General features: G+C 42.2%; 1 protein-coding gene across 6 annotated transcripts in view; it reads left to right on the top strand.

Moving 5' to 3' along the window:
• Positions 1-302: 302 nt before the first annotated feature.
• Rhot1 (ras homolog family member T1) overlaps positions 303-22,940 on the top strand; it is a 67,683-nt gene continuing 45,045 nt past the window's right edge. For 2 of the 6 annotated variants that reach the window (XM_076936198.1, XM_076936197.1), the window contains exons 1-6: positions 413-641; positions 15,060-15,118; positions 18,881-18,962; positions 20,536-20,579; positions 21,001-21,054; positions 21,940-21,992. In XM_076936198.1, the coding sequence (XP_076792313.1) occupies positions 566-641; positions 15,060-15,118; positions 18,881-18,962; positions 20,536-20,579; positions 21,001-21,054; positions 21,940-21,992 (368 nt within the window). In that variant the 5' untranslated portion in view covers positions 413-565. Of the gene's footprint in view, positions 642-15,059; positions 15,119-18,880; positions 18,963-20,535; positions 20,580-21,000; positions 21,055-21,939; positions 21,993-22,940 lie in introns of all 6 variants that reach the window. The other 4 variants (XM_034504896.1, XM_034504895.1, XM_034504897.1 and 1 more) reach the window with 4 other exon arrangements.

Below are 22,940 nucleotides of genomic sequence, written 5' to 3'. Positions count from 1 at the left end.
TGTTCAATAAAGCATTTTTGAGAGGTAAGTGCAACACTGTGAACACAGCTGAAAACCAGGTAGTCAGGTCACTTGCTCTCCTGGATCTTATCGTTTCAGTGACAAAATATCTCCTCTAATTCACGACCAAGCTCCTTCTGCGTGACCCCGGACAAGCAACTCTTCTGTTCTTGTTCTGTAAAACAAGTGGGATCTGACTTGGGATCTGCCACTTTACATCCTCCGCCAGTGTCCAGAGGGCCACAGGCGAATCTCCCGGGTTTTGCACTACCGTCAGCCAGCCTGCAAGGGCGCTGTTCCTCACACGAGAGCGTTGACGTTCCGAAAGCGCGTGTCCCTCGCCGCACGCCGTCGTCCTCGCCGCCACCGCCCGCGTCCGCGGAGCCGGAGGAGGCGGAGCTGGCTTGCCCCGGCTCCGAAGCGGAGCGGTAGCGGAGGAGTCGGTGCGGCAGGTCCTGGCGGCCGAGATTTGGGCGCAGAGGCCTGAGAGGCTGGCAGGGAGCGGCGGTAGCACGGGGAGAGCGGCGCCACAGGCTGGGCGCTCCCGGCGTGAGGCGTGCGCTCCATGCGTGCGGGCCGAGTGCGGCCCCTGCGAGCCTCCGACATGAAGAAAGACGTGCGGATCCTGCTGGTGGGAGAACGTGAGTCCGCGCCCTGCCTGGCCTCGCAGCCCCGGTGCCCCCTCCAAGCCTGCCAGCCCCTCCGCTTTTCCCTGCCCTGTCTCTCTGCTCCTCGTAGGCCTTGTCCCCTTCAGTCCCTAACGCCCGATTCTCTCGCTGCCAAAGCTGTCGCTGTCGCCTTCGCCTCCTCGAGTCCTTTCCTCTTGGGCCTCAGCGTTTCTCGGGCCACCTCCTGTCGGACCCTCTGGTTGCCTGTCAGTCACTCATTGCCAGGCAGATGTTGGAACAGGCAGACTGAGCACTTAGGACTGCGGGAACCGGCTGGCGGGGACACTAGGGGGAGGAGGAGTGCAGAAGTAGTGACTTGTGAGCAAGGTCAGGTTTCTGGAATTTTTTTTTTTTTTTTCTCACTTGCTGCCTTCACTGCTACTGTGCATGGGCATTAAGAGAGAGCGTTGGTTGCTTGAGCAGTCCAGTAGTAGAACTCTAGCCTGCGTAAAGATCTGGATTCATTCTCCAGAACTAGGGAGAAAAAAAGTTTAAGATAGCGGTTTTTTTAAAAATTAGATTTTTTTTTTTTTTTTTTGCCGTACTTGTGATTAGTGTCAAGTTAATAATATGAGTATTTAGTGAGCGATACTTAACTAGGGAGGGACCTTCAGGTGAAGCAGTTGTTACCCTAAAATCTTAATTTTCGCTCCTTGTTAGCCATTCCATAGTTCTGTAGTAGTTATTTTAATAATACTCCCAGTACTCCTTAGAGATAGATTTCATTTTTTTTTCCGGGTAAAGAAAACAAAACCACAAAAATAATACTTTTGCTGGCTGATGGGAATATAGTAGTAGAGCAGGGATTTCTGATCTTACTGCAAGTTACATGACTCAATCATGGGGACTAAATTAAAAGGAGGGGTTCATTAGTTTATGTTTTGCCATTGCTGATTTAAAGCACTTTATTCTAAACCACATTACATTTTTGAGTAACCTCTATAGGTCACCGAGATACATTCCTAAGGAGGAAAGTGCACATATTAAGAAAAAAACCCTATTTGGGAAGGTGTGGTGGGGATGGAGGTTGGGGTAGGGTGTGCTCTCAGAGCCCAGAAAGAGAGAGTCAGATCCCTTGGAGCTAGAGTTACAGGTGGTTTGAGCCACCGGACTTGGGTACTGAGAACGGAACTTGGACCCTCTGGTTTTAGCCACTTCAGCCCCAAGTCTGCTGGCCTCAAAAAGGGAGCAGGGTGAGGGAAAACTCCTACTATGGACTGTTGATCCATGCAGCTGTAGCAGTTTTGGGGAGAACTCTTTAGTCAGAATTTGGAACTTGCTCCACAAAGCATAGTTTGCTTTTTTATTTTCAGTTATGAGTTTTAGGTCTCATTTATAATGATATCTTACTCTGTCTTGCATCAGGTTCTTTGACAGTAAAGGAAGATATTATTTAAGGCAGGGTTGGTGCTGATACATTTGGAGCAGAATTAGGGAAAGTGAGCATGTTACCCCTTAATTGTATTTTCTAAAAGTCTGATACTTTTAAAAACTCAATTTGTTAAAAAGGTAGATATTTGGATTTGGTGTTCAATATAGGAAACATAGGTGTTCAATATAGGACTATAGAACATTAGTGTATAGACTGAGTAGCAGTGCTATACAAATGTTAAATTCAGTGTCGCCCTTAGGAAGGACATTTACATTCAACTTTAACAGTATTATTTAGGAATATGCAGACGTTTAAAATTTGTTAGAAAAAGTGTGTCATGTAGTACTGAAAGCCAACTAGAGAATCGGTACAGCTCTGTGTGGGTTTTCTGACCACAGGGAGCAAGTTAAAAGAGAAAGCTTTAGCTTTTGAAGGAAACCCTGCTTCTCCCTAAGAGGGCGGTGCCAACCATGCAGATGGCACACCTCTGTAAACCATTTCTCAGGAGTTTGAGGCAGGAAGATGGTTAATCAAAAAATTTCAAGGACTAGGGCATGTAGCTTAGTGGTTGGGTACTCACCTTACACGTGAGGACTTAGGGTTAAATCTACAGTATAGCGTGAGTGGGGGGAGGTTGTCACCAAAGCTTTAGGGCATCTACTATTAAGAAAGCAAACAATAGCCAGGTGGTGATGGTACATGGCTCTATTCCCAGCACTCGGGAGGCAGAGGCAGGTGGATCTCTATATATTCAAGGCCAGCCTGGTCTACAGAATGAGTTCCGGGACAGCCAGCATGGTTATACAGAGAAACCCTGTCTTGAAAAAGCCCAACCAAATAACTAAACAAACCATATCACATGTATATATTTTCCCTCTCCTTTCTTGTTCCCCTCTCTTATCCTTTTTTTCATTTAAGGTAAAATACTGAGTTTGCTAGGCTGCCTATGAGGTGGTTATATAGTGACCTTGAACTTTTGATCCTCCAGTTGTACCTCTTAAGAGCTGGGATTACGGGTTTGTCCCACCCTGCTTAGTTTATGTGATGCTTTGTATCAAGGTTTAGTGCTTGCTAAGTAGCAAGCATCTACCAAGGGAGCTGCTCAGCCCTTGTATGCATATGTTTTCTAATTTTGAAATTTTAGAAATATAGTAATACTTAATTGAGATATAGGATTTCAGTTGTTTTATTAATGGCTAGTATTTGGTAGGTAAGTCCTCCCCGTCCCCCCAACTCCCTTCGGTTTTTCAAAAATGGTTTCTCTGAGTAGCCCTGGCTGTCCTGTTGGTATCCTGTAGACCAGGCTGGCCTTGAAGTCAGATATGCCTGCCTGTCTCCCAAGTGCTGAGACTAAAGGAGTGTACTACTGCCCAGCCTAAGCTGTACTTTTTAAATTTATGTCTTTCATTTGTTTATTTGTGTGTGTGTGTGTGTGTGTGTGTGTAGATCTGAGGACAGCTTATGGGAGTTTGTTCTTTCTGACCATGTGGGTTCTGGGGATTGAACTTTGGTAGTCAGGCTTTGAAAGTGCCTTCACCTACTGAACAGCCTCACAGGCCCTGCTTTTTTGAGAGTTAATGTAAATACTTGTCAGCCTTTAGCCTAGCTGTAACATCTTAAATCCTAGATTTAGGGCACACACTTGTAATCCTAGCACTCAGGGGGAGGAGATCACCACAGGTTCAAGGCCAGTATGGCTTATCTAGTGAGTTCTGAGCAAGAAGTCTGGGCTACATAGTGAGATACTGTCTTAAAACACACACACACATGCATGCACACACACACACACACACACACAAAGATTTTAAAATTAAATGATTAAATGGTATGTAAGTGTGTGTCAGAGACGATTTTAAAATAGATTTGACACATTTATAATTTATTCCTCTGGTATTGGACAAAAGTGGTTGTGTTTGAGGGTTTTTTTTTAAAGAATTAATTTTTTTTGTCTTATGAATAGAGTACACTGTAACTGTCTTCAGACACACCAGAAGAGGGCATCAGATCCCATGTGGTTGCTGGGAACTGACCTCAGGACCTCTGGAAGAGGAGTCAGTGCTCTTAACCACTGAGCCATCTCTCCAGCTTGTGATTTGAGTTTTTAATATGCTTATTTAACATCTAGTTTTCAGTTGCTTTAAGATGGTTGGGGGTGGGGGAGGCAAAGAAAAACAAGCATCCATCCATTCTGGTGTGATGGATCTCAAGTCTATTCTTCTGTGTCATGTTGTTACTTTGTATTCCAGCCAATGTCCTCCCTGAGCCAGGCAGGGCTACTTCAACACTGGCTCTGAAGTGGTGAATGGTTTCCGATTCATGTTAGCTCAGTCATCTTGCTGTACCGCTGTGGTGAAAGGATATTTTCTTAGCCCATTCTCCTCTGGGCATCATTGCTACTAACTGCTTTCTGCTTCGTGCAAAGGTGAAGGAACTTAAGCTGTTTATAAAATCTTGAGACATTTTGTTTGCAGAGAATGACAAGGTATTTTAAACGTCATTTATGCCATAGCCTAATTATTTATCAAATACCATTCAAGTCAGATCAAAAGTGAATTACTATTATCAAAACATATTCTTGCTGAGCAGTGGTGGCACACGCCTTTAACCCCAGCACTTGGGAGGCAGAGGCAGGCAGATTTCTGAGTTCAAGCCAGCCTGGTCTACGGAGTGAGTTCCAGGACAGCCAGGGCTACACAGAGAAACCTGTCTCGAAAAACAAAACAAAACAAAAAACCCAAAACATATTCTTAGTTTTTTGCTTTTTTCCTTCAGGTATGCATACCATAGATGATTGTGAGCCACCATGTGGGTACTGGGAATCAAACCCAGGCCCTCTGCAAGAGTAATAAGCACCCTTAACTGCTGAGCCATCTTTCCAGCACACAAAACATATTCTTAAAAGTCTTTAAAAGTACACTCACATGAAACCTAGTCTTCAGGTCATAATTTTTCATGTTCAGATTTGACACCTTTTATCTAAGCTCTTGGGAGGCAGAGGCAGGTGGCTGGCCAGCTAGGTCTACTTAGCAAGTTCCAGGACAGCTAAAGCTACATAATAGACTGTTTTCAAAAAAACAAACAAACAAGCTTTCTTTTATCTAGGTTTGTTATACTATGCTTAACAAGACACCCTTGTTAATCATAGAATTAGCAATACTTTATTAACCAATTATTTAAATAACATAGTTAACGTTAATGGTTACTTTTTTTGTTTTTTGTTTTTTTCTAAGACAGGCTTTCTTTGTGTAGCCTTGGCTGTCCTGGAACCCACTCTGTAGACTAGGCTGGCCTTAAACTCACAGAGATCTGCCCCCCTGTGCCTCACAAGTGCTAGGATTAAAGGTATGTGCCACCACTACTTTGCAATACTTAGAATTTTAATGAGGCCCTGTTTTTTTTTTTTTTTCTTAATTAAATTGAGAAATACTTCTCTTAAAGTCCTTAACATGGATGTGTTATTCCAACGTCTGCCAAAGGTTCAAAGTGAAGTTAGTTATGGCCTAAGCTTCTGCAATAGTCCCCATCTTTGTGTGTGTGTGTGTGTGTGTGTGTGTGTGTGTGTGTGTGTGTATGTGTGTTCAAGACAAGAGTCTTTCTGGGTAGCCCTGGCTGTCCTGGTACTCACTCTATCTCACTCTATAGACCAGGCTGGCTTTGAATTCACAGAGATTTGCCTGCCTCTACCTCCCGAGTGCTGGGATTAAAGGTGTGAGCTACCATGGCTGGCCTAGGCAGAGTCATCTTTAAAGATACCTCATATGCACTTGCTTATCATAATCAAAGCCCTGAATTTGTTCCATGCCTCCCAATCCCAGATCCTTCAGCACACTTAAAAGGTCCTCTAGGGAGTTACACTCCCACTCAGAAGAAGGTTCAACAAGATCCTTCCCAGAGTGGCCTTCGCTCCACTCATCCTGTTTTCTTCATTGATCTCACTACAAGAAGTCCCTGGCCTGGGCATTAATTAACCCCACTACTGCAGAGTGGCTGTTTCCAGCTTTGGCTAGAGGATAGGAGATTTGTCTTGTGCCTTTTTATATCCTGCACAAGATTGGCACTGGAATATTTACTGAAAGAATGAATGAGTTTAGGATAATTCAGTTCTTGTAGACATTCACTGGTAATTCATGCCTTGTCTACATAGCAAGTTCTAGGCCAACCTAGTGAGACATTGTCTCAAAAAACAAACAGAAATGATTATCCCCCTCTTTGTTCTTAGACAATATCTTACTACTTCCCATATGGGTCTGGGATTTGTTAGGAGGTGTAGGTTGTCCTCAAACCTACAGACCTCCCCAATACAGGGATTACAGGCATGAGCTGCCAAGAGGCTTAGCCTCGTTATCTTGTCTTAAACCCAATGGAGATGGTTTTGTCCGGATCTGAAGGGAGAGCATTTATCCATTCTCTAGTCCTTATCCCTTGTATGCCTCATGTGGTCTGGGAGAATCCTGTGTTCTGGCTGTAAATTAGACAAGGGAGTTCCTCTGCCATTACCATGTCTATTTCATGTCTTGCCTCCCCCCCCCCCCCCCCCCCCCCCCCCCCCCCAGATTTCAGTGTCTCAGATCACTAGAGGCTTTAGAAAACTGACGAGGCTGAAGAGTGGTTCTTCAAGTATAAACTGGAGTAAATCTAAGATACTTTGAGTATAACCAGCGTTTACTGTAGAAAACTTTGTAAGATTACTTTAAAGCACGTTGCTTTCCATTTAAGAAAATATTAAGCTGGGCAGTGGTGGCGCACACCTTTAATCCCAGCACTTGGGAGGCTGAGGCAGGCAATTTCTGAGTTTGAGGGTAGCCTGGTCTACAGAGTGAGTTCCAGGACAGCCAGGGCTACACAGAGAAACCCTGTCTCGGGGGAAAAAAAAAAAAAAAATTAAACTGCTCCAGTCATTAATAGTGCTTTTACTCACTAGCTAGGGCAATGGATCTCAGCCTTCCTGATGCTGCGGCCTTTTAATAAAGTTCCTCAGGTTGTGGTGACTGCCAACTATGAAATTACTTTTATTGCTATTTCATAACTGTAATTTTGCTACTTTTATGAATCATGAATATCTAATATGCAGGATATCTGATATGTGACCCCTGGGTCATGACCCACATGTTGAGAACCACTCGTCTAGGAGGACACCCTGTCTTGTGGCTAAGGATATATTCTATACAGTCTGGGGAGTGATCTACAATTGCCATAAATTGGGTTATGAATGACAGAGTTAGGCATATAGCAAGCCAAAGTAAAGAATAAATAGTAAGTGATAGATACATTGATAGTTGATAGTAAAACTTCTTTATGTTGGATGCTTAAAGCATCTAGTTGAAATTCACTGGGCTGCTGGAGAGATGCCTGAGTGGTTAAGAGTAATTGCTCTTCCAGTGGACCTGGGTTCAATTCCCAGCACTGACATGGTGGCTCATAACCATCTGCAATTCAAGTTCCAGATGATATAATGCCTTCTTCTGACCCTTGAGGGCACAGAGCACACATATGGTGCACAAACATATATGCAAACAAAATACCCCTACACATAAAAATAAATAAATCTAAGAAAAAAAAATCTGACTGGGGAAGCCCCAGTTGGCTGGAGTTGAGGTCAGAAGGAGTCCCGGGAGAGCAGTGTCTCTTGGGGTGAGGTTTCCAAGTGAAATAACAAATAACAGCAGAAAGGTAAGTCAGTTCAGGGGTTTACAAATGTCTAGAACAAATCGACTGCAGAAGGTCCTTTCAGGCAGCTAGCTGTAGTTCCTTATTGAGCTTTCTCTCCACAAATGACATCCAATGGCAGACTGAACTTCTGGGTTCAGTTTCCTATGGCAGGCACTTTATATCATGGGTAATTGATAGTAACTTCTGTTGATGGCTCACCTTTTACCTATTCTTGAGAGCACAGTAATTTTACTTTTGGGTTGTTTTGTTATTTTTCTTTCCTGTTGCAGGATTGAGTGAGTGTGTGTGTGGGGGAATACATCCCCCTCCCCCCCCCCAAAAAAAAAAAGTAGACCTTGGTGAACACTGTAAGACAAACATGTTTGGGTCTGAAATGGGGGTAGGAGGCAACCTTGCTTCCAGATCAGGCTCTCAATGAGCTCAAACAAGACACGGCAGCTTACCAGTACAGTTTACCTTACAGGATGTTTGCACAAAGTATTCTATATGAAGTATTCAGGAGACATTTTTTCTATGTCACAAGCACCTATGAATCAAAATCTACCCTTAAAGACTTAGGAGATGACTCAGTTGATAAAGTGTCTGCCACTAAAGCATGAGGACCTGAGCTTGAATCCCTAGCACCTACTTAAGAAAGCTAGGCATGGGCTGGAGAGGTGACTTGGTGGGTAAGAGCACTGGCTGCTCTCCCAGAGGACCTGTGTTTAGGTCCCAGCATCTGTAAGGAGGCTCAAACCATCTGTAACTCCAGTTCTAGGGGATCTGATGCTCTCCTCTGGCCTCTGCTGGCACTGTACACATGTGGTGCACACAGGTGAAACACTTATAAATAAGTTAAACAGACAGCTGAGCTGCCTGTGCTGCACACCTTTAATCACAGCACTTGGGTGGCAGAGGCAAGTGACTGTGAGTTTGAGGCTGACCTAGTCTACACAGCGAGTTCCAGGACAGCCAGGGATATAGAGAGAGCTCCTGTCTGGGAAAGGGGCCAGGGATGAGGCTGGGTGTGATCAAATGCTTCTGTAACCCCCAAATAGTAGGAGTGGGGATGGTCAGATAACCCCACAGGTCAGTAGCTAGTTAGCCTAGTGGACCATTGACTGCCATGTTCTGTGAGAAACACAATTTCAAAAGATAAGGTATAGAGTAATTGAGGAAGACACCTAATGTCAACTCTGGCCTCTACATGAATGTGCTTGTCAATTCAGCTACAGAGCATTTGATGCCATGGTCTGGCCTCCTTGTCATCTTTACTACTGTCAATGTCCCTTTTGCAATAGGCCTCACCTGTTGCAAATGTCTGGCACAGAAATGTAGTTTGATAGGAGTCTGCTACTCTTCAGGCAGCTAGAACTGCCCTTTGGACTAATGAGTTGAACAGTGAAGAAATCTGAGTTTCTTCATTCATTCTGTCTCTGTCTCTGTCTCTCTCTCTCTTTCTCTCTCTCTTTCTCTTTCACACTCTTATATATAAAAACAAATGTAGCAGGGCCTGGTGGCTAACACATGTAGTCCTAGAATATTTGGGAGGCTAAGACAAGATGATCACTGTGGCCCAGGCTACATAGTGAGTTCCAGGTCAGTCTGGGCCTCAGTGAGACCAAACAAAACAAAACCCAAGAGAGGATGGTTGTATATATGGAACAAAGAACATGAAAAAATCCAGCATAGTTTTCTTAAAAACCTCAGGCCAGCTGAATCATGGGGTAAAGGTGCTTGCTACCAACTCTCATCTGAGTTCAGTCCCTGGACCCACCGGATGGAAGGAGAGAACTAACTCCTGAAGGCTGTCTTCCGACCTTACACATGCACTGTGATAAATAAGTGCACACTTGGGAACACACCCACACCCACACCCCTCTGCTCTTTAATGTCTTGTTTGTTTGTCACTGTGCTGATCAGACTTGGAGAGAGGTAGATCGTAGGTATTGACAACATTTGTCCTGCAGGCTATCACTTATCAGTGAACTCACTAAGTAAACTGAAATCCACCGCCTCTGCCTCCCAGGTGCTGGGATTAAAAGTCTGTGCCTTCACACTTGGCTAAACCACCATACTTTTAATTGTTCCTTGGTAACAACAAAGTTGTCCCCTCCCTCTCTTCTTCCCTTTCTCCTTCTGACGGAAGGTGTCACTTGTAGTCCAGGCTTGCTTGGAACTCATATTTGCTGGCCTCAAACCCATAGCAGTCCTTCCGCTTTAGCCTACCATTATAGGGAAGATCCTTGCTAGGATTATTTTTCCAAATGGTAAACGTTAATTAAAAATATAACTGCATAGTCATCCCTCTCACTTTATTATAATCACAGTTGCTTTGGAAGAACCAAGCCTGTTTTTTTGTTTTGTTTTGTTTTTTCAAGACAGGGTTTCTCTGTATAGCCTTAGCTGTCCTGGAACTCACTCTGTAGACCAGGCTGGCCTCGAACTCAGAAATCAGCCTGCCTCTGCCTCCCAAGTGCTGGGATTAAAGGCATGCGCCTCCACTGCCCAGCCCTGTTTTTGTTTTGTTCTGTTTTTTTGAGACAGAGTTTCTCTGTGTGTCTCTGACTGTCCTGGAACTCATTCTGTAGAGCAGGCTGGCCTTGAGACCTGCCTGTCTCTGCCTCCTGAGTGTTGGGGTTAAAAGTGTGTGCCAACATGGCTGGCTCTAGATGGAATTGCTTCAGCTTGTTTTCTAGATGAGGTAGCATATGAGCAAATAAATAAAATCATACTCTGGGAAGTGGTAACTGATGCAAATGACTTCAGCCAAGTTAGCTACACTCACCCTTGGGGCCACTGTCTTGTGTGTCCATGTCTTCAAGCATCAGTAAGACTGTTCAGTTGCCATCTTTACTCCTGCCAGTGTCTCCTTTGTAGTAGGCCTGCCCTGTTAGTCAAACACTGAAGAGAGGCTTCTCACCAACCCCCTCAAATTTGCTTGTTCACTAGAAAACATTACACTTACGATCCTGCAAATGGGGAGAGGCAGGAGGAAGGGTTGGAAAGGACCTGGAGCTTAGAGTGGGGTGTACCACCTTTCTGGTGTATTCACTAACCTGGAAGGTCTCCTGAGATGTGAAGCCTAGAGGTCTTATTTGGGGTCTCTTTGTCATGTGGTTAGACTTAAACTCCAGTCCCCCCTTTTCAGTCTCTTTCTAGGTTTTAGGATGACTCTGAAGGTTCCAACCTTCTACTTCTGAGGTTGGATTTTTCTGGTGACAAACCCTCATTCTGAAGCTGTCTTGTCTGCATCTCCTAAATGAGCTCTGGCTATAGGATGAGCTTGTATAGTTATTTATAAGAAAAGACCTAGCTGTTACTAGGGAATTGCAAGGGATTTTGAAACCACTTGTCATAGTTTCACACTCTATTTTGTAATGTGGAATTCCAACCTTAACTTTTTTTCTAAGAACAGATTGGATACAGTGATTTTTACAGTTCATCTTTGTTTTTCAAGACAGGGTTTCTCTGTGTGGCCCTGGCTGTACTGGAACTCGCTCTGTAGACCAGGCTGGCCTTGAACTCACTGAGATCGGCTTGCCTCTATCTCCTAAGTGCTGAGATTAAAAGTGTGTGCCACCACACCTGCCTAGAGTTTATTTTAATTGTTGTTTTATTATGTATGTATGTGTGTATGAATATGTGGAAGTCAGAGGACAACCTGTAGAAGTCATTTCTCTTGTGTTAGTCCTGGGAGTTGAATTCAGCTTGTGAGTCCTGGCAGTAGGTACCAGACCCCACTGAGTTATCTTGATGGCTGTATTTTATTTTTATATTGCTTCAGCAGTTGCCTGCTATTCAGTTTGCAGAATACCTCTTCTAGGGCAGTACTGGGCCTTAAATCCAGAAACTCACTCTTAAAAGTTGTGGGCCTGGAGAGATGGTTGAGTGGTTAAGAGCACTGGCTGCTCTTTTAAAGAGAGGACTTGGGTTCAATTTCCAGCACCCACATGGCAACTGACAACCACCTGTAACTTCAGTTCCAGGAGATCCAACACACTCCTCTGGCCTTCATGTGCAATGCATACTCACGGTGTACATACATGTGCATTCAGATGAAATACCCACACACATAAAAATAAATACGTTTTAAGAAAAGAAACATTGGATAAGTGTTGGGAGATGGAAATGGTTTCCCTGGCAGTGCTGCTATCCCTGGGCAGAGACATCCAGTCAGGGAGTGCTAGAGGTCCTCCATTCATACAAAATTAGAAGGTTTGCTTTATTGGCCACTTGTTTACAAATATCTGGTTATTGTGTCCATATAGACTCATACATGGTAAGTATGTATGTTACATTCATAGTAGCTTAATACAGGTTATGGCATAGAAGTTGTTAGTGGAGGCTGTGGTACCTCTGGGGGTCTTTAGGTTGTGCTAGGATTGAAGGGCCCTAAAGAGATAAGATGTAAAAGTACAGAGGAGACATATGGCTTTTAGATGAGGAAAGCTATATGAGGAGGGGGACAGGACTCACTGTGGCTTGTTAGTGCTTGTACCTGTGTGAAGCATGGAATGGCCTTGTTTATGCAAATTGCCTGAGTGGGCAGCAGTGAACATGGGATGAGGCAGGTGAGCTGCGGTTGGGCGGGGGCCCTCCTTTCGACTAGTTTGATTCACGGGAGCTACGAGGAAGGTGAGAGTCTAGAAGGCTGAGTAGAAGATGATGGGGGTGGGAGAAAGTAGAGTGGGCATTTATATTGTTGGTAGATTGATGAGGGTAGAAAGTTGGGAATCGGGAAATGTTTTAATGAAATACCAGAATTAGGCAAAAGGGCAAGCAGAGACATATGTAAAACCACAGGCTAGGTTTTTAGTCTGGCAGGCGCCAGTGGTTCTAACACTCAGAGAGGGCGGGCTGCTTGGAGGACTGCCTAGGAGTTCCAAACTAACTTGGGCAGTGTAGTCTCCTCTAGTAGTAACAAGAGAAATTTAACAGAATTTTAATGCAAAGTAAGAAACCTGAACCAGGGATGGCAGTTTATCCTGCTTTGTAGAAAAACTGTTGGCTTTATTGGTGATAACTCTGAAGCCTGTAATTTTTGTAAAAGGAAGACACAACTGCCTTGTGCAGAAGTGTTGTGAACATCTAAGACACATAGAAGTGCTCCAAAATTTTTTGTTGGGGCTAGGATAGTACATTTGCCTAGCCTGTGAGAGGTCCGGTGTTTGATTTTAGCACACACAGTCTCTGTACACATAGAAAGATATATTTGGCTGGGCAGTGGTGGCGCACGCCTTTAATCCCAGCACTTGGGAGGCAGAGGCAGGCGGATTTCTGAGTTCGAGGCCAGCCTGGTCTACAGAGTGAGTTCCAGGACAGCTAAGGCTGCACAGAGAAACCCTATCTTGAAAAACAAACAAACAAAACAACAACAACAAAAGATATATTTGTTTAGATATAAAAGAATATATTTATCTCATTTGTCAATATTTAGATTAATTTTACTTGATATATGTAAATCTAGTAGTTGCCATTTTTTTTTTTACTACCAAAATAATTTAAAATAGTACTTATTGGCAGTTTTTAGTAGCAAAAAATAAAAATATATGGAAGGCCAGGTGTGGTGGTAACATACCTTTAATCCCAAAGGGATTTCTGAGTTCAAGGCCAACCTGATTTACATCGTGAGTTCTAGGGCAGCCAGAGCTATATAGTGAGACCCTGTTTAAAGGGTCTGGGGATCGGGGACAGAGGGAGGGAGAAGGAGAGGAAAGAAAGGACCGTGAAGGTTATTTTCAGCTGTATACACATTTTGAGTTCAAGGTCAGCCTAGACTACATGAAACTCTGATGTAGATAATGCTCCTAGTTCAAAAGGGACTATAAGAGATGTGACAGGCATTTTTATTTTCATTTTCTGTAAAGTATAGTAGCGAATAAAGTCAATAGATTGGATAATAGTACTGTATTTCTGTGTGGTTTTTTTTTTTTTTTAACCTAGGACAATCAAAAAGTCTGTAGTGAGAGATGCCTCAGGAGTTAGGAGTACCTGTTGTTCTTACGGAGGACCCAGAGTTGTGTCCTAGCATCCACATGGACAGCTCATAACCACCCGTAACTCCAGCTCCAGGGGATCCTGTACTGTCTTCTGGACTCTCTGGGTACACATGTCTACATATGCCCACACACAGACACACATGTACACATAAAATAATATAAATGAAAGTATTTTTAAATAGTCCATAGAAATAGAGCTAGAAGCTGCCTGTTAAACCGTATAATTTGTCTCTATTTCACACTGTGCTGTTGTGACCAGTGTAGTTTCTTGTGTGTTCTAGCCATTCATCATTTTCCAGTCCTTTAGGAAAGGGCTGTGACTGTTCTTAACTCTCTCTCTCTCTCTCTCTCTCTCTCTCTCTCTCTCTCTCGCTCTCTCTTTTTTTTTTTTTTTTTTTTTTTTTTTTGGTTTTTTTTTCGTGACAGGGTTTCTCTGTATAGTCCTGGCTGTCCTGGAACTCACTCTGTAGACCAAGCTGGCCTCGAACTCAGAAATCCGCCTGCCTCTGCCTTCCAAGTGCTGGGATTAAAGGCGTGCACCACCACCGCCTGGCTGTTCTTAACTCTTAAAAATTGCCATCTTTCATATTTGGACCTGTATTTAGAATTTATACTTTGCCACTATGGCAGGGATTAACTGTCAGTAGTCTGTTTTCCTCTAGGAGCTCAGACAGACTTGGTTGGTAAGCATTTATGTTTGACAGTAGTAACCACATGATCAGAAACGTAGAATAAAGATTGAGATTTTAATTGTCCTTTATTAAAAAGATCACTGGGACAGAAAAGTTTTGTTTTTGTTTTTTTACCTTGCTACCAACCCTTTAAATACATAACAAAAAGGAAGGAGTGTGCCCTATAGGCATACAGGCACTCTGAGGTCCTTCTGTTGCTGAGGATGTAAGCTGATGTGTTCTCTGTGAACATAATTAATAATGTCATTAAAACAGAACAACCCATGTGCTAACTTGAATTTCACGTCAAGGAATTTGTGTGGTAGAATATGAGTTACAGCATTATTCATAAAGGTGAAGATTTAGAAATGATCTTTAGAAATTTAATTTAGAAAATTAAGCATTTATATTATGGGATAGATTCTTAAACAACTCTGAATAGGTAATGCAGGAAGGTTTTTGTTACTGTATTCTGTTCTTTCCTCAAACCTGACATCCTATTCCCTCAGTCTCCCCAGGTAGCTGGAATTACAGGCAAGCATTGGTAGGTGCTGGTACACCTGAACTGCAGGAGGCTTTCGGAAAAGGCCTTATACTTGTCTTTCCCCTTACAACTAATAACTCCCTATGTGGTTACTGGATTTGAGTTTCTGTAGAACCAAAATGTTTTATTAAGTAATGATTTTTCTTTTAACAGCTAGAGTTGGGAAGACATCACTGATTATGTCTCTGGTCAGTGAAGAATTTCCGGAAGAGGTAAACATTTAATTTCTTTGTTGTAGTTTTTTTGTTTTGTTTTTAAATAAAAAATAAGTTAAAATGATATCAGTGGCACCTTCATGTGTTTCTTCAACAGTTAGGACTTTAAAAAAGCTTACAGAGGATATCACCTTATGAAAGAGCCTAAGTTCTTCTCATTTTGTGCCTTTGACTTTACCGTTAAGTTTTGTTTTACATTAGATGAGTATGTTTGCACACACACACACATGCCATAGCACAGTGTGGCGATCATAGGACAGCTTGTGTGAGTCACAATTTTCTCCACCTTCCACACGAGGCCTGAGGATCCACCTCAGATTGTCAGTTGGCTTGGCAAGTCACTGAGTGGTCTCACTAGCCAATGACCTTGCCATTTGTCATTTCTGGGTCTTAGTCTCATTTTTAAAGTGGTGGGAAAAAGGATCTGGAGATCATATCATTTGTGTAGTTTGTTTTTAGAGGTAAAATGTTTTCCAGACGTGAAAGATGCAGAGTGTTGTGTGAATTGAAATCAGATTACAGTCTGGGTACTGCTTACCTTCTGCCTGATGCTGTCCAGTCCCTGAGTTTTTGTCAGACTAGAATTCTGTTGCAACTAATATTACCTACAGACTTCATTTTACAAATTAGAAATGAATTCATTCTATCTACAGATTCAAAGAATTGTTGTATATGACAATAATAATGAAATGCAGAAACCAGTGGTTTTAGTTTTGCTATTATTACTACTATTATTGCTGTTTTTAGACAGAGTCTCATGTACCCCAGGATAGCCTCAAGCTTATTATGTAGCTCAGGATGACTTTAAACTCCTGATCCTCCTGCCTCCACTTCCTTGGTGTTGGGATTACATGTATGCACCATCATACTGGGCTATACTTACTTTCCCTTGGGAAATCCCAGTGTGAGGGATCCTGTCTAAGCCTCCTGTAGCGTTAGGGTGTTAGGGTCATCAGTGCGCAGCATAACAACATTCGGATTTTGTTGTTGTTTGTTCTGTTTATTTCTGGGAGCGCAGTCTGTATAGTATAGGTTGGCCTCAAACTTTTTATGTAGCCAGGCTAGTCTTGAACTTCTTTCTGATTCTTCTACCTGTGCCTCCCAAATACTGAGATTACAGGTCTGGCTTGTTTTGTTTGTTTTTGTTTTTTTTCCAAAGTATTATTAATGTCAGAGTTTGAGGCTAAAGAGATAACTCAGTACTTAAAAGAACTTGCTTTACTTTCAGGGAATCCATGTGCAATTCCCAGTATCAGTGGATTCGTAGCTGTCTGTAACTTTAGCTCCTGGGTATCCACACTCTTTGCCATGTGTGGGTATCTGTTTCCCAACATACACACACACATGGCATTCAAGTACACATGCCTGCACACACAAGTAAAAATAAAATTAATGTCAGGGTTTGCATTAATCCTTTCTTTACTCTTGTTTAGAGCGAAATAATCTTATAGTTTTATTGCTGAGCTAGGAATTTGATGTGTCACATGGCAGTGTCTTTGTTGTTCTGGATTTCTGTGGTAGCTGGGATTGAACCCAGGGTCTTGGGCACACCAAGCAGGAGCTTCTGTTCACTGCTGAGCATATCTCCCCTTGGTAGTGGTTTCAGCATTCACAGTTCCATGGCTGCTGCTTTGTTCCCCTTTGCATTAAAGAAGAATCAAATAGGAATTCCTTAATTTAAAAAGTGGAGGGATGGAGAGATGGCTCAGTGGTTAAGAGCACCATTTGTTCTTCCAGAGGTCCTGAGTTTAATTCCCAGCAACCACATGGTGGCTCACAACCATCTGTAACGGGATCTGATGCCCTCTTCTGTTGTGTCTGAAGACAGCTACAGTGTACTCACATACATAAAATAAATAAATCTTTAAAAAAAAGAGAGAGAGAGAAGAAAAGTGGACTATGGAATTATTAACATTATTTGAGAGTTAGGATATAATACTTAAAGTTCTCTGCAGAAGTTTGTCTGAAGAGCTAACAAGATGAGAAAAGTGAGAAAAGATACCTGCTGCCAAGACTACAACCTGATTTTAATTCCCAGGACCCACTTGGTGGAAGTACAAAACTGACTCCACACTGAACTCCACATGTGTGCTATGATGCCCATGCACATAAATAAATAAACAAATTTAAAGAATCATAGTTCCAATCCAGCTAGAACTGCATAGTGAAACCCCCTCAGAAGGAATAAGTAAATTTTAAATGTATAACTGAAGTTAGAGTTGTTTTAGTGTATTCCTCTTGAGTGTGGATATGTTTCTTTGTTTTCTTCCATAATTAAAAGTCATACAGTTGGGGTTGGAGAGAAGGCTCAGCAGTTAAGAGCACTGGCTGCACTGGGCAGTGGTGGCACACGCCTTTAATCCCAGCACTTGGGAGGCAGAAGCAGGCAGATTTCTGAGTTCGAGGCCAACCTGGTCTACAGAGTGAGTTCCAGGACAGCCAGGGCTACACAGAGAAACCCTGTCTGGGGAAAAAAAAAAAAAAAAGCACTGGCTGCTCTTCCACAGGACCCGGGTCCTGGGTTTGATTCCCAGCACTCAGATGGTACCTCACAGCTGTCTGTTACTCCAGTTCTAGGGGATCCAGTACCCTTTTCTGGCCTCTTGTGGTACCAGATATACATATGGTTCACAGATATGCACGCAAGCAAAACCCATACACATAAAAATTAATTAATTAATTAGTTAATTAATTAGAAAGAAATGAGCCTCCACTCTTGACAGTTTTGTTAAAAATATGCAGTCTTTCTGAAACATGGAATTATTAAATGTGGCTATGGAGCCAGACAGTTTTCATCTAGCCTAGACAAAATTAGTGTCTATTGGTTACCTTGAAGGTTGTCATTTTGTTTTGTGTATTTTGTGGGTTTTGCAAGGCTGAAGATTAAGCCAGGGTCTGCACATGCTAGTCCTCCATCATTGAGTTACTAAATTCTTTTTCTTTTCTTTTTTTTTTTTTTTTTTTTTTTTTTTGTTTTTTGAGACAGGGTTTCTCTGTGTAGCCCTGGCTGTCCTGGAACTCACTCTGTAGACCAGACTGGCCTTGAACTCAGAAATCCGCCTGCCTCTGCCTCCCAAGTGCTGGGATTAAAGGCGTGCGCCACCACCGCCCGGCGCATCCTAAATTCTTAACAAAGTAGAATGAGAACCATATATTTAAGAAATCTAATATTTCAATATCAAATTGAATCATTTTAAGTTTGTGAAAAACTTGAGATATCCTCAGTGTGGCCTCTAACTACAGAGGTAGAGTTTTTCCCTTGTTATATAGGGCCAGACATTTACTCTGCTGTTGGGTTATACCCCAGCTGGAAACTTATTTTTCCCTTTGATTTTTATTTTATTGTTAAAATATTTTATTGCATTTTTTGTTTTGTCTTTTATTTATTTATATTTTGTTGCATGTTTATTTGTTATATTTCTTTATGTGCATACATGCCACAGTACACATTTGGAGGCAAGAGGACAACTTGCCGAAGTAGGTTATCTCCTTCTACCATGAGGGTTTGGGGGTCACACTCAAGTGGTCAGACTTAGCAAGCATCCATACCTACTGATCCATCTTGCTGGACCTTAAAAAATGTTTTTATTGTAGTTTTGCTTATATGATAAAGCAAAAGTATTTAAAATGCAGTGAATACCTACAAAGATAGCTCTAAACAGAAGGGCCTGCTATAGATAAATCTGAATGGTCTATTAGTAAGTATGATGGATAATTTCACCACATTTATTCTTTTTTTATATTTGTTGTCAAATAAAGGTTCCTCCCCGAGCAGAGGAAATCACCATTCCAGCTGATGTCACCCCTGAAAGAGTTCCAACACACATTGTCGATTATTCAGGTAAAGGGTGGCCTCTGGTGGGTGAAGGAGGCTCTGAAGTTAATGTAATACCCCTGAAATAAACCTCATCTTGCTTTTAAAAATATTTAAGATCATGTACTACTCTTGCAGAGGATCTGAGTCCAATCCCCAGCACCCACGTCAGGGTCACAACCTCCTATAACTCCAGCCTCAGAGTTAATCCAGTGCCTTTGGCCACCACAGACACATTGTACATGCATGTACCATACACACATACATATTCAAAAAAGAGTGAGAAAGTTCTAAATTTTAGAATTTGTTGAAGGACTGGGGATGTAGGTCATTTTACCCAGTGTTTGCCTAGCCTGATATTCATCTCTAAGATCACACACAAATATGTGTATATATTATTATTTGTTGAACTCTATATGTGTTCTTTAATTTCTCAGCCTTTATTACAAAGAATTAAAATGAATTAAAAATGGTCAGTTTGAGAGCTGAGGAGATTGCTTAGTAGTTAAAGCACTTGCTGAACCTGCAGGCAGATTCTTGATACCAAAGTAGAGTCTGGGCACTGTGGCTGTAACAGCAGCACTAGGCCAAGACAGCCAGGCATACCCCAGAGCTCACTGGCCAGCTAGTCAGCCAGTTTGTGAGCTGCAGGGAAGATCCCTGACATCATCATCACATCTGTGGACACACAGGTGAACACACAGATATGTACACACGTATACACCACATAAACACAGAGGTCAACTTACTATTTCTGATTGTAAGACTATACATGTTACTGATTTTTTTATTTAGTATGTGTGTGGACATGAGTATGCTATGGTATGTGTGAGGGTCAGAGGATACCTTGCTGGTATTTCAGTCTCTCTTTCCACTGTGTGGGTTCTGGGAATCGTACTCAGGCGTGGCAGCAAGAACCCTTATCAACTGAGCCATCTTAGCAGCCCAGAAAGGGAATTTTTGCTTTCTTTATTGTCAAGCTACAGCTTTGCCTCAGGGCCTTTTTGTTATTACTTTTTGTTATTACCTACTGTGTTGATAGTGTCCAGATCCTGTAGTCTTGGGCTCTGTGTCGCAGTTCTTGTCTAGGATTCTGGCTCTGAAGTGCTCAGTCTCCTTTCTTGAGTTGTTGATCTCTTTTTGCCTGACCCTTTTTCAACTCTGGATCAGATACTGGCCTAGATCTTTGACAAGAGGCCTCTGCACTTCTGTGCTGGAATTGTCCTCTTGAATTAGCTTCCCTGCTAACTGGCTTCCTTATCGTAGGTCAGCCTTTTCTTTTACTGGATTAGCCTCAATTTGGTTTCTTCCTGGTACACTATGTCATTTTGAAGATTTACTGATTTTTATGAGTATGTATGTATGCCTGTAGGTATGTAAATATATTATTTTCATGCCTGATGCCCATGGAGGCCAGAAAAGGATATAGGATCCCCTGAAACTGGAGTTATAGGTAGTTATGTGCTGCTGTGTAGTTGCTGGAAACCATCTATGTCAATTTTGTTAGGTGGATATTACATAGAATTTTTTGTTGATTTTAGCTTGATGATTAGTTCTGAAAGATTTTAAAATACAAAACATTGGCTTTTGTCATTTGTAGAAGCAGAACAGAGTGATGAACAACTTCATCAAGAAATATCACAGGTATGCGTAATGTGTGTGTGTATTCCCACTCGTGTGAACAGTAATAATCCTATGAGTATCTTTTTAGTTCTTTTACCAAGAATATGCTTTTTCTGAGGGACAGTTGGATATTGACAGTTTCTTGTAGCTCAGACTGGCCTTGAATTCCTTGTGTGGTTGAGGCGTGTCTTGGCCCCTCCCTCCACTTGTTGAGTGCTCTATAGTGTGTGCCACCATTCCCAGCTTAGCAGGAATTTCTCAGTTGGTATTTGAATGTGTATTGTTGGCTCTACTTCTTTAGGGATACTTTCTTCTTCTAGGTAGGTTTTTCTTTTTCAAAAAATTTCCCCCTTTGGCTCTAAAATCTTAGGTATTTAGTAATTAAATGCTGTTGTGTATATTTTATTTTAAAGTGCCACTAATTTATTACTTTATCTTCTAGGCTAATGTCATCTGCATAGTTTATGCTGTTAACAACAAACATTCTATTGATAAGGTATGTTTACATTTTCACTCTATTTAAACTCAACACTTACTTATTTTGAGCAATGTTTTTATTATATAGCTTAGCCTGGTCTGGAATCTTCATATAGCCCAGGCTGTAATCCTCTTGCCTCAAGTTTTTGTGTTTTTTTCTTTTTGTGGGAGTTTGTTTGTTTGTTTGTTTGTTTGTTTTAGAGAGGGCCTCACAGTGTAATCCTGGCTGTCCTGGAACTTGCTCAGTAGACCAGGCTAGCCTTGAACTCACAGAGATCCATTTGCCTCTGCCTCCCAAGTGCTGGTACTAAAGGTGTGAGCCACCACTGCCAGCTTTATTTTTGTTTTTAAGGTAGTTTCTTGCTCTGTATCCTAGCCTGGATGGAACTCCTGATCTTCCTACCGCAGCCTGGGATTCCAAACATGCCACCACCCTGTGTAGCTTTGATGGGGCGAATCTGATGAAAGCTGATCCTCCAGTGAGAATTTTAAGGTCTCTGAACAGAATATAGAGGAGAGATGGCTCAGAGGCTGCTCTCATCTGTGACTCCATTTCAATTCTAGAGGATCTGAAACCCCCTTTTAGCCTTGGCACTAGGCATGCTCATGGTGTCCAGACATATATTCTTTTAAAATCATAAATTTTAAAAGAACAGTGTGCTTTTTCTTTTTGGTCCCTCCTCCCCCTTTTTTCTTTTTCTCTTTCTTTTTTCTTTTCTTTTCAAAGAAAGAATCTCATAATGTAACCCTGGCTGGTATGGAACTCAATATGTAGACCAGATGGGTCTTGAACTCAGAAATCCCCCTGCCTCTGTCTCTGCCTCCTGAGTGCTGGAATTAAAAATGTGCAGCTTTTCAAAGAAGTCCTGCATCGTGTCTTCATTCCTACTTAATTTTATTTTAGGTAACAAGCCGATGGATTCCTCTCATAAATGAAAGAACAGACAAAGACAGCAGGTATTTTTTCTTTCTTTCACATGTAAAGAGCTAAGAAACAGTAACAAATATAGCTGTGAAGTCTTCACTTAGCTCTACCAGTTATTAACATGCCCCACATTTAGATTTTCTTTCAAATATTTATTTATTTGTGTGTGAGTGTGTGTGTGTGTCAGAGAGAGAGAGAGAGAGAGTGTGTGTGTGTGTGTGTGTGTGTGTGTGAGAGAGAGTGTATGTGTGTGTGTGTGTGAGAGAGAGAGAGAGAGTGTGTGTGTGTGTGTGTGCGTGCATGTGTTAGAGGGTAGCTTGCAGGATTTAGGGCTGGAGCGTTTGGAGTGGTTAAGAGCACTTGTTGTTTCAGAGGACCCAGGTTGTGTTCCCATCACTCACATGGTGCTCACTGTCTCCTCAGGTACCAGGTGTGAGTGTGGCACATTCATACAGGCAAGACACTCATACACGTGAAATAATAAAGTAAATCTATTCAGGAGGCAGTGGCACATGCCTTTAATTCTGGTGCTCAGGAGGCAGAGGAAGGTGGAGCTGTATGAGTTTAAGGTTAACCTGGTCTACAAAGTGAGTTTCAGGACAGCCAGGGCTACACAGACAAACTTTGTCTTGAAAAACCACAACCAACCAACCAAAAAAAGATAGGGATTAGTTCTCTTCTCTTATTGTGTTGGTTCCAGGATGGAACTGAGGCTTGCTGGTAAATGTGCTTTTCCCTGCCGAGCCACGTTTACATTGGTTCCATCACGTTTCTGCCTACCTCCATATGCCACCACATACCTTTTTGAGGGCAGGAGTGATTAGAAAGAGCAAATAGATTTGAGAGCAAAGCAGAAAACAGTTCTGACACTGTAATGGTTACTGACAGATAAAGTATTTTAATAATTCTACATTTTGTTCAAAACCTGCTGCTTGAGTCTATCTGGAGTCTGTCTTTGTATTGTGTGCCCTTTCTTGAGT

The sequence above is a fragment of the Arvicanthis niloticus genome, chromosome 6 (assembly GCF_011762505.2).
Source record: "Arvicanthis niloticus isolate mArvNil1 chromosome 6, mArvNil1.pat.X, whole genome shotgun sequence".
NCBI classification, from domain to species: Eukaryota; Metazoa; Chordata; class Mammalia; order Rodentia; family Muridae; genus Arvicanthis; species Arvicanthis niloticus.
This window is presented reverse-complemented; position numbering and strand designations above follow the sequence as displayed.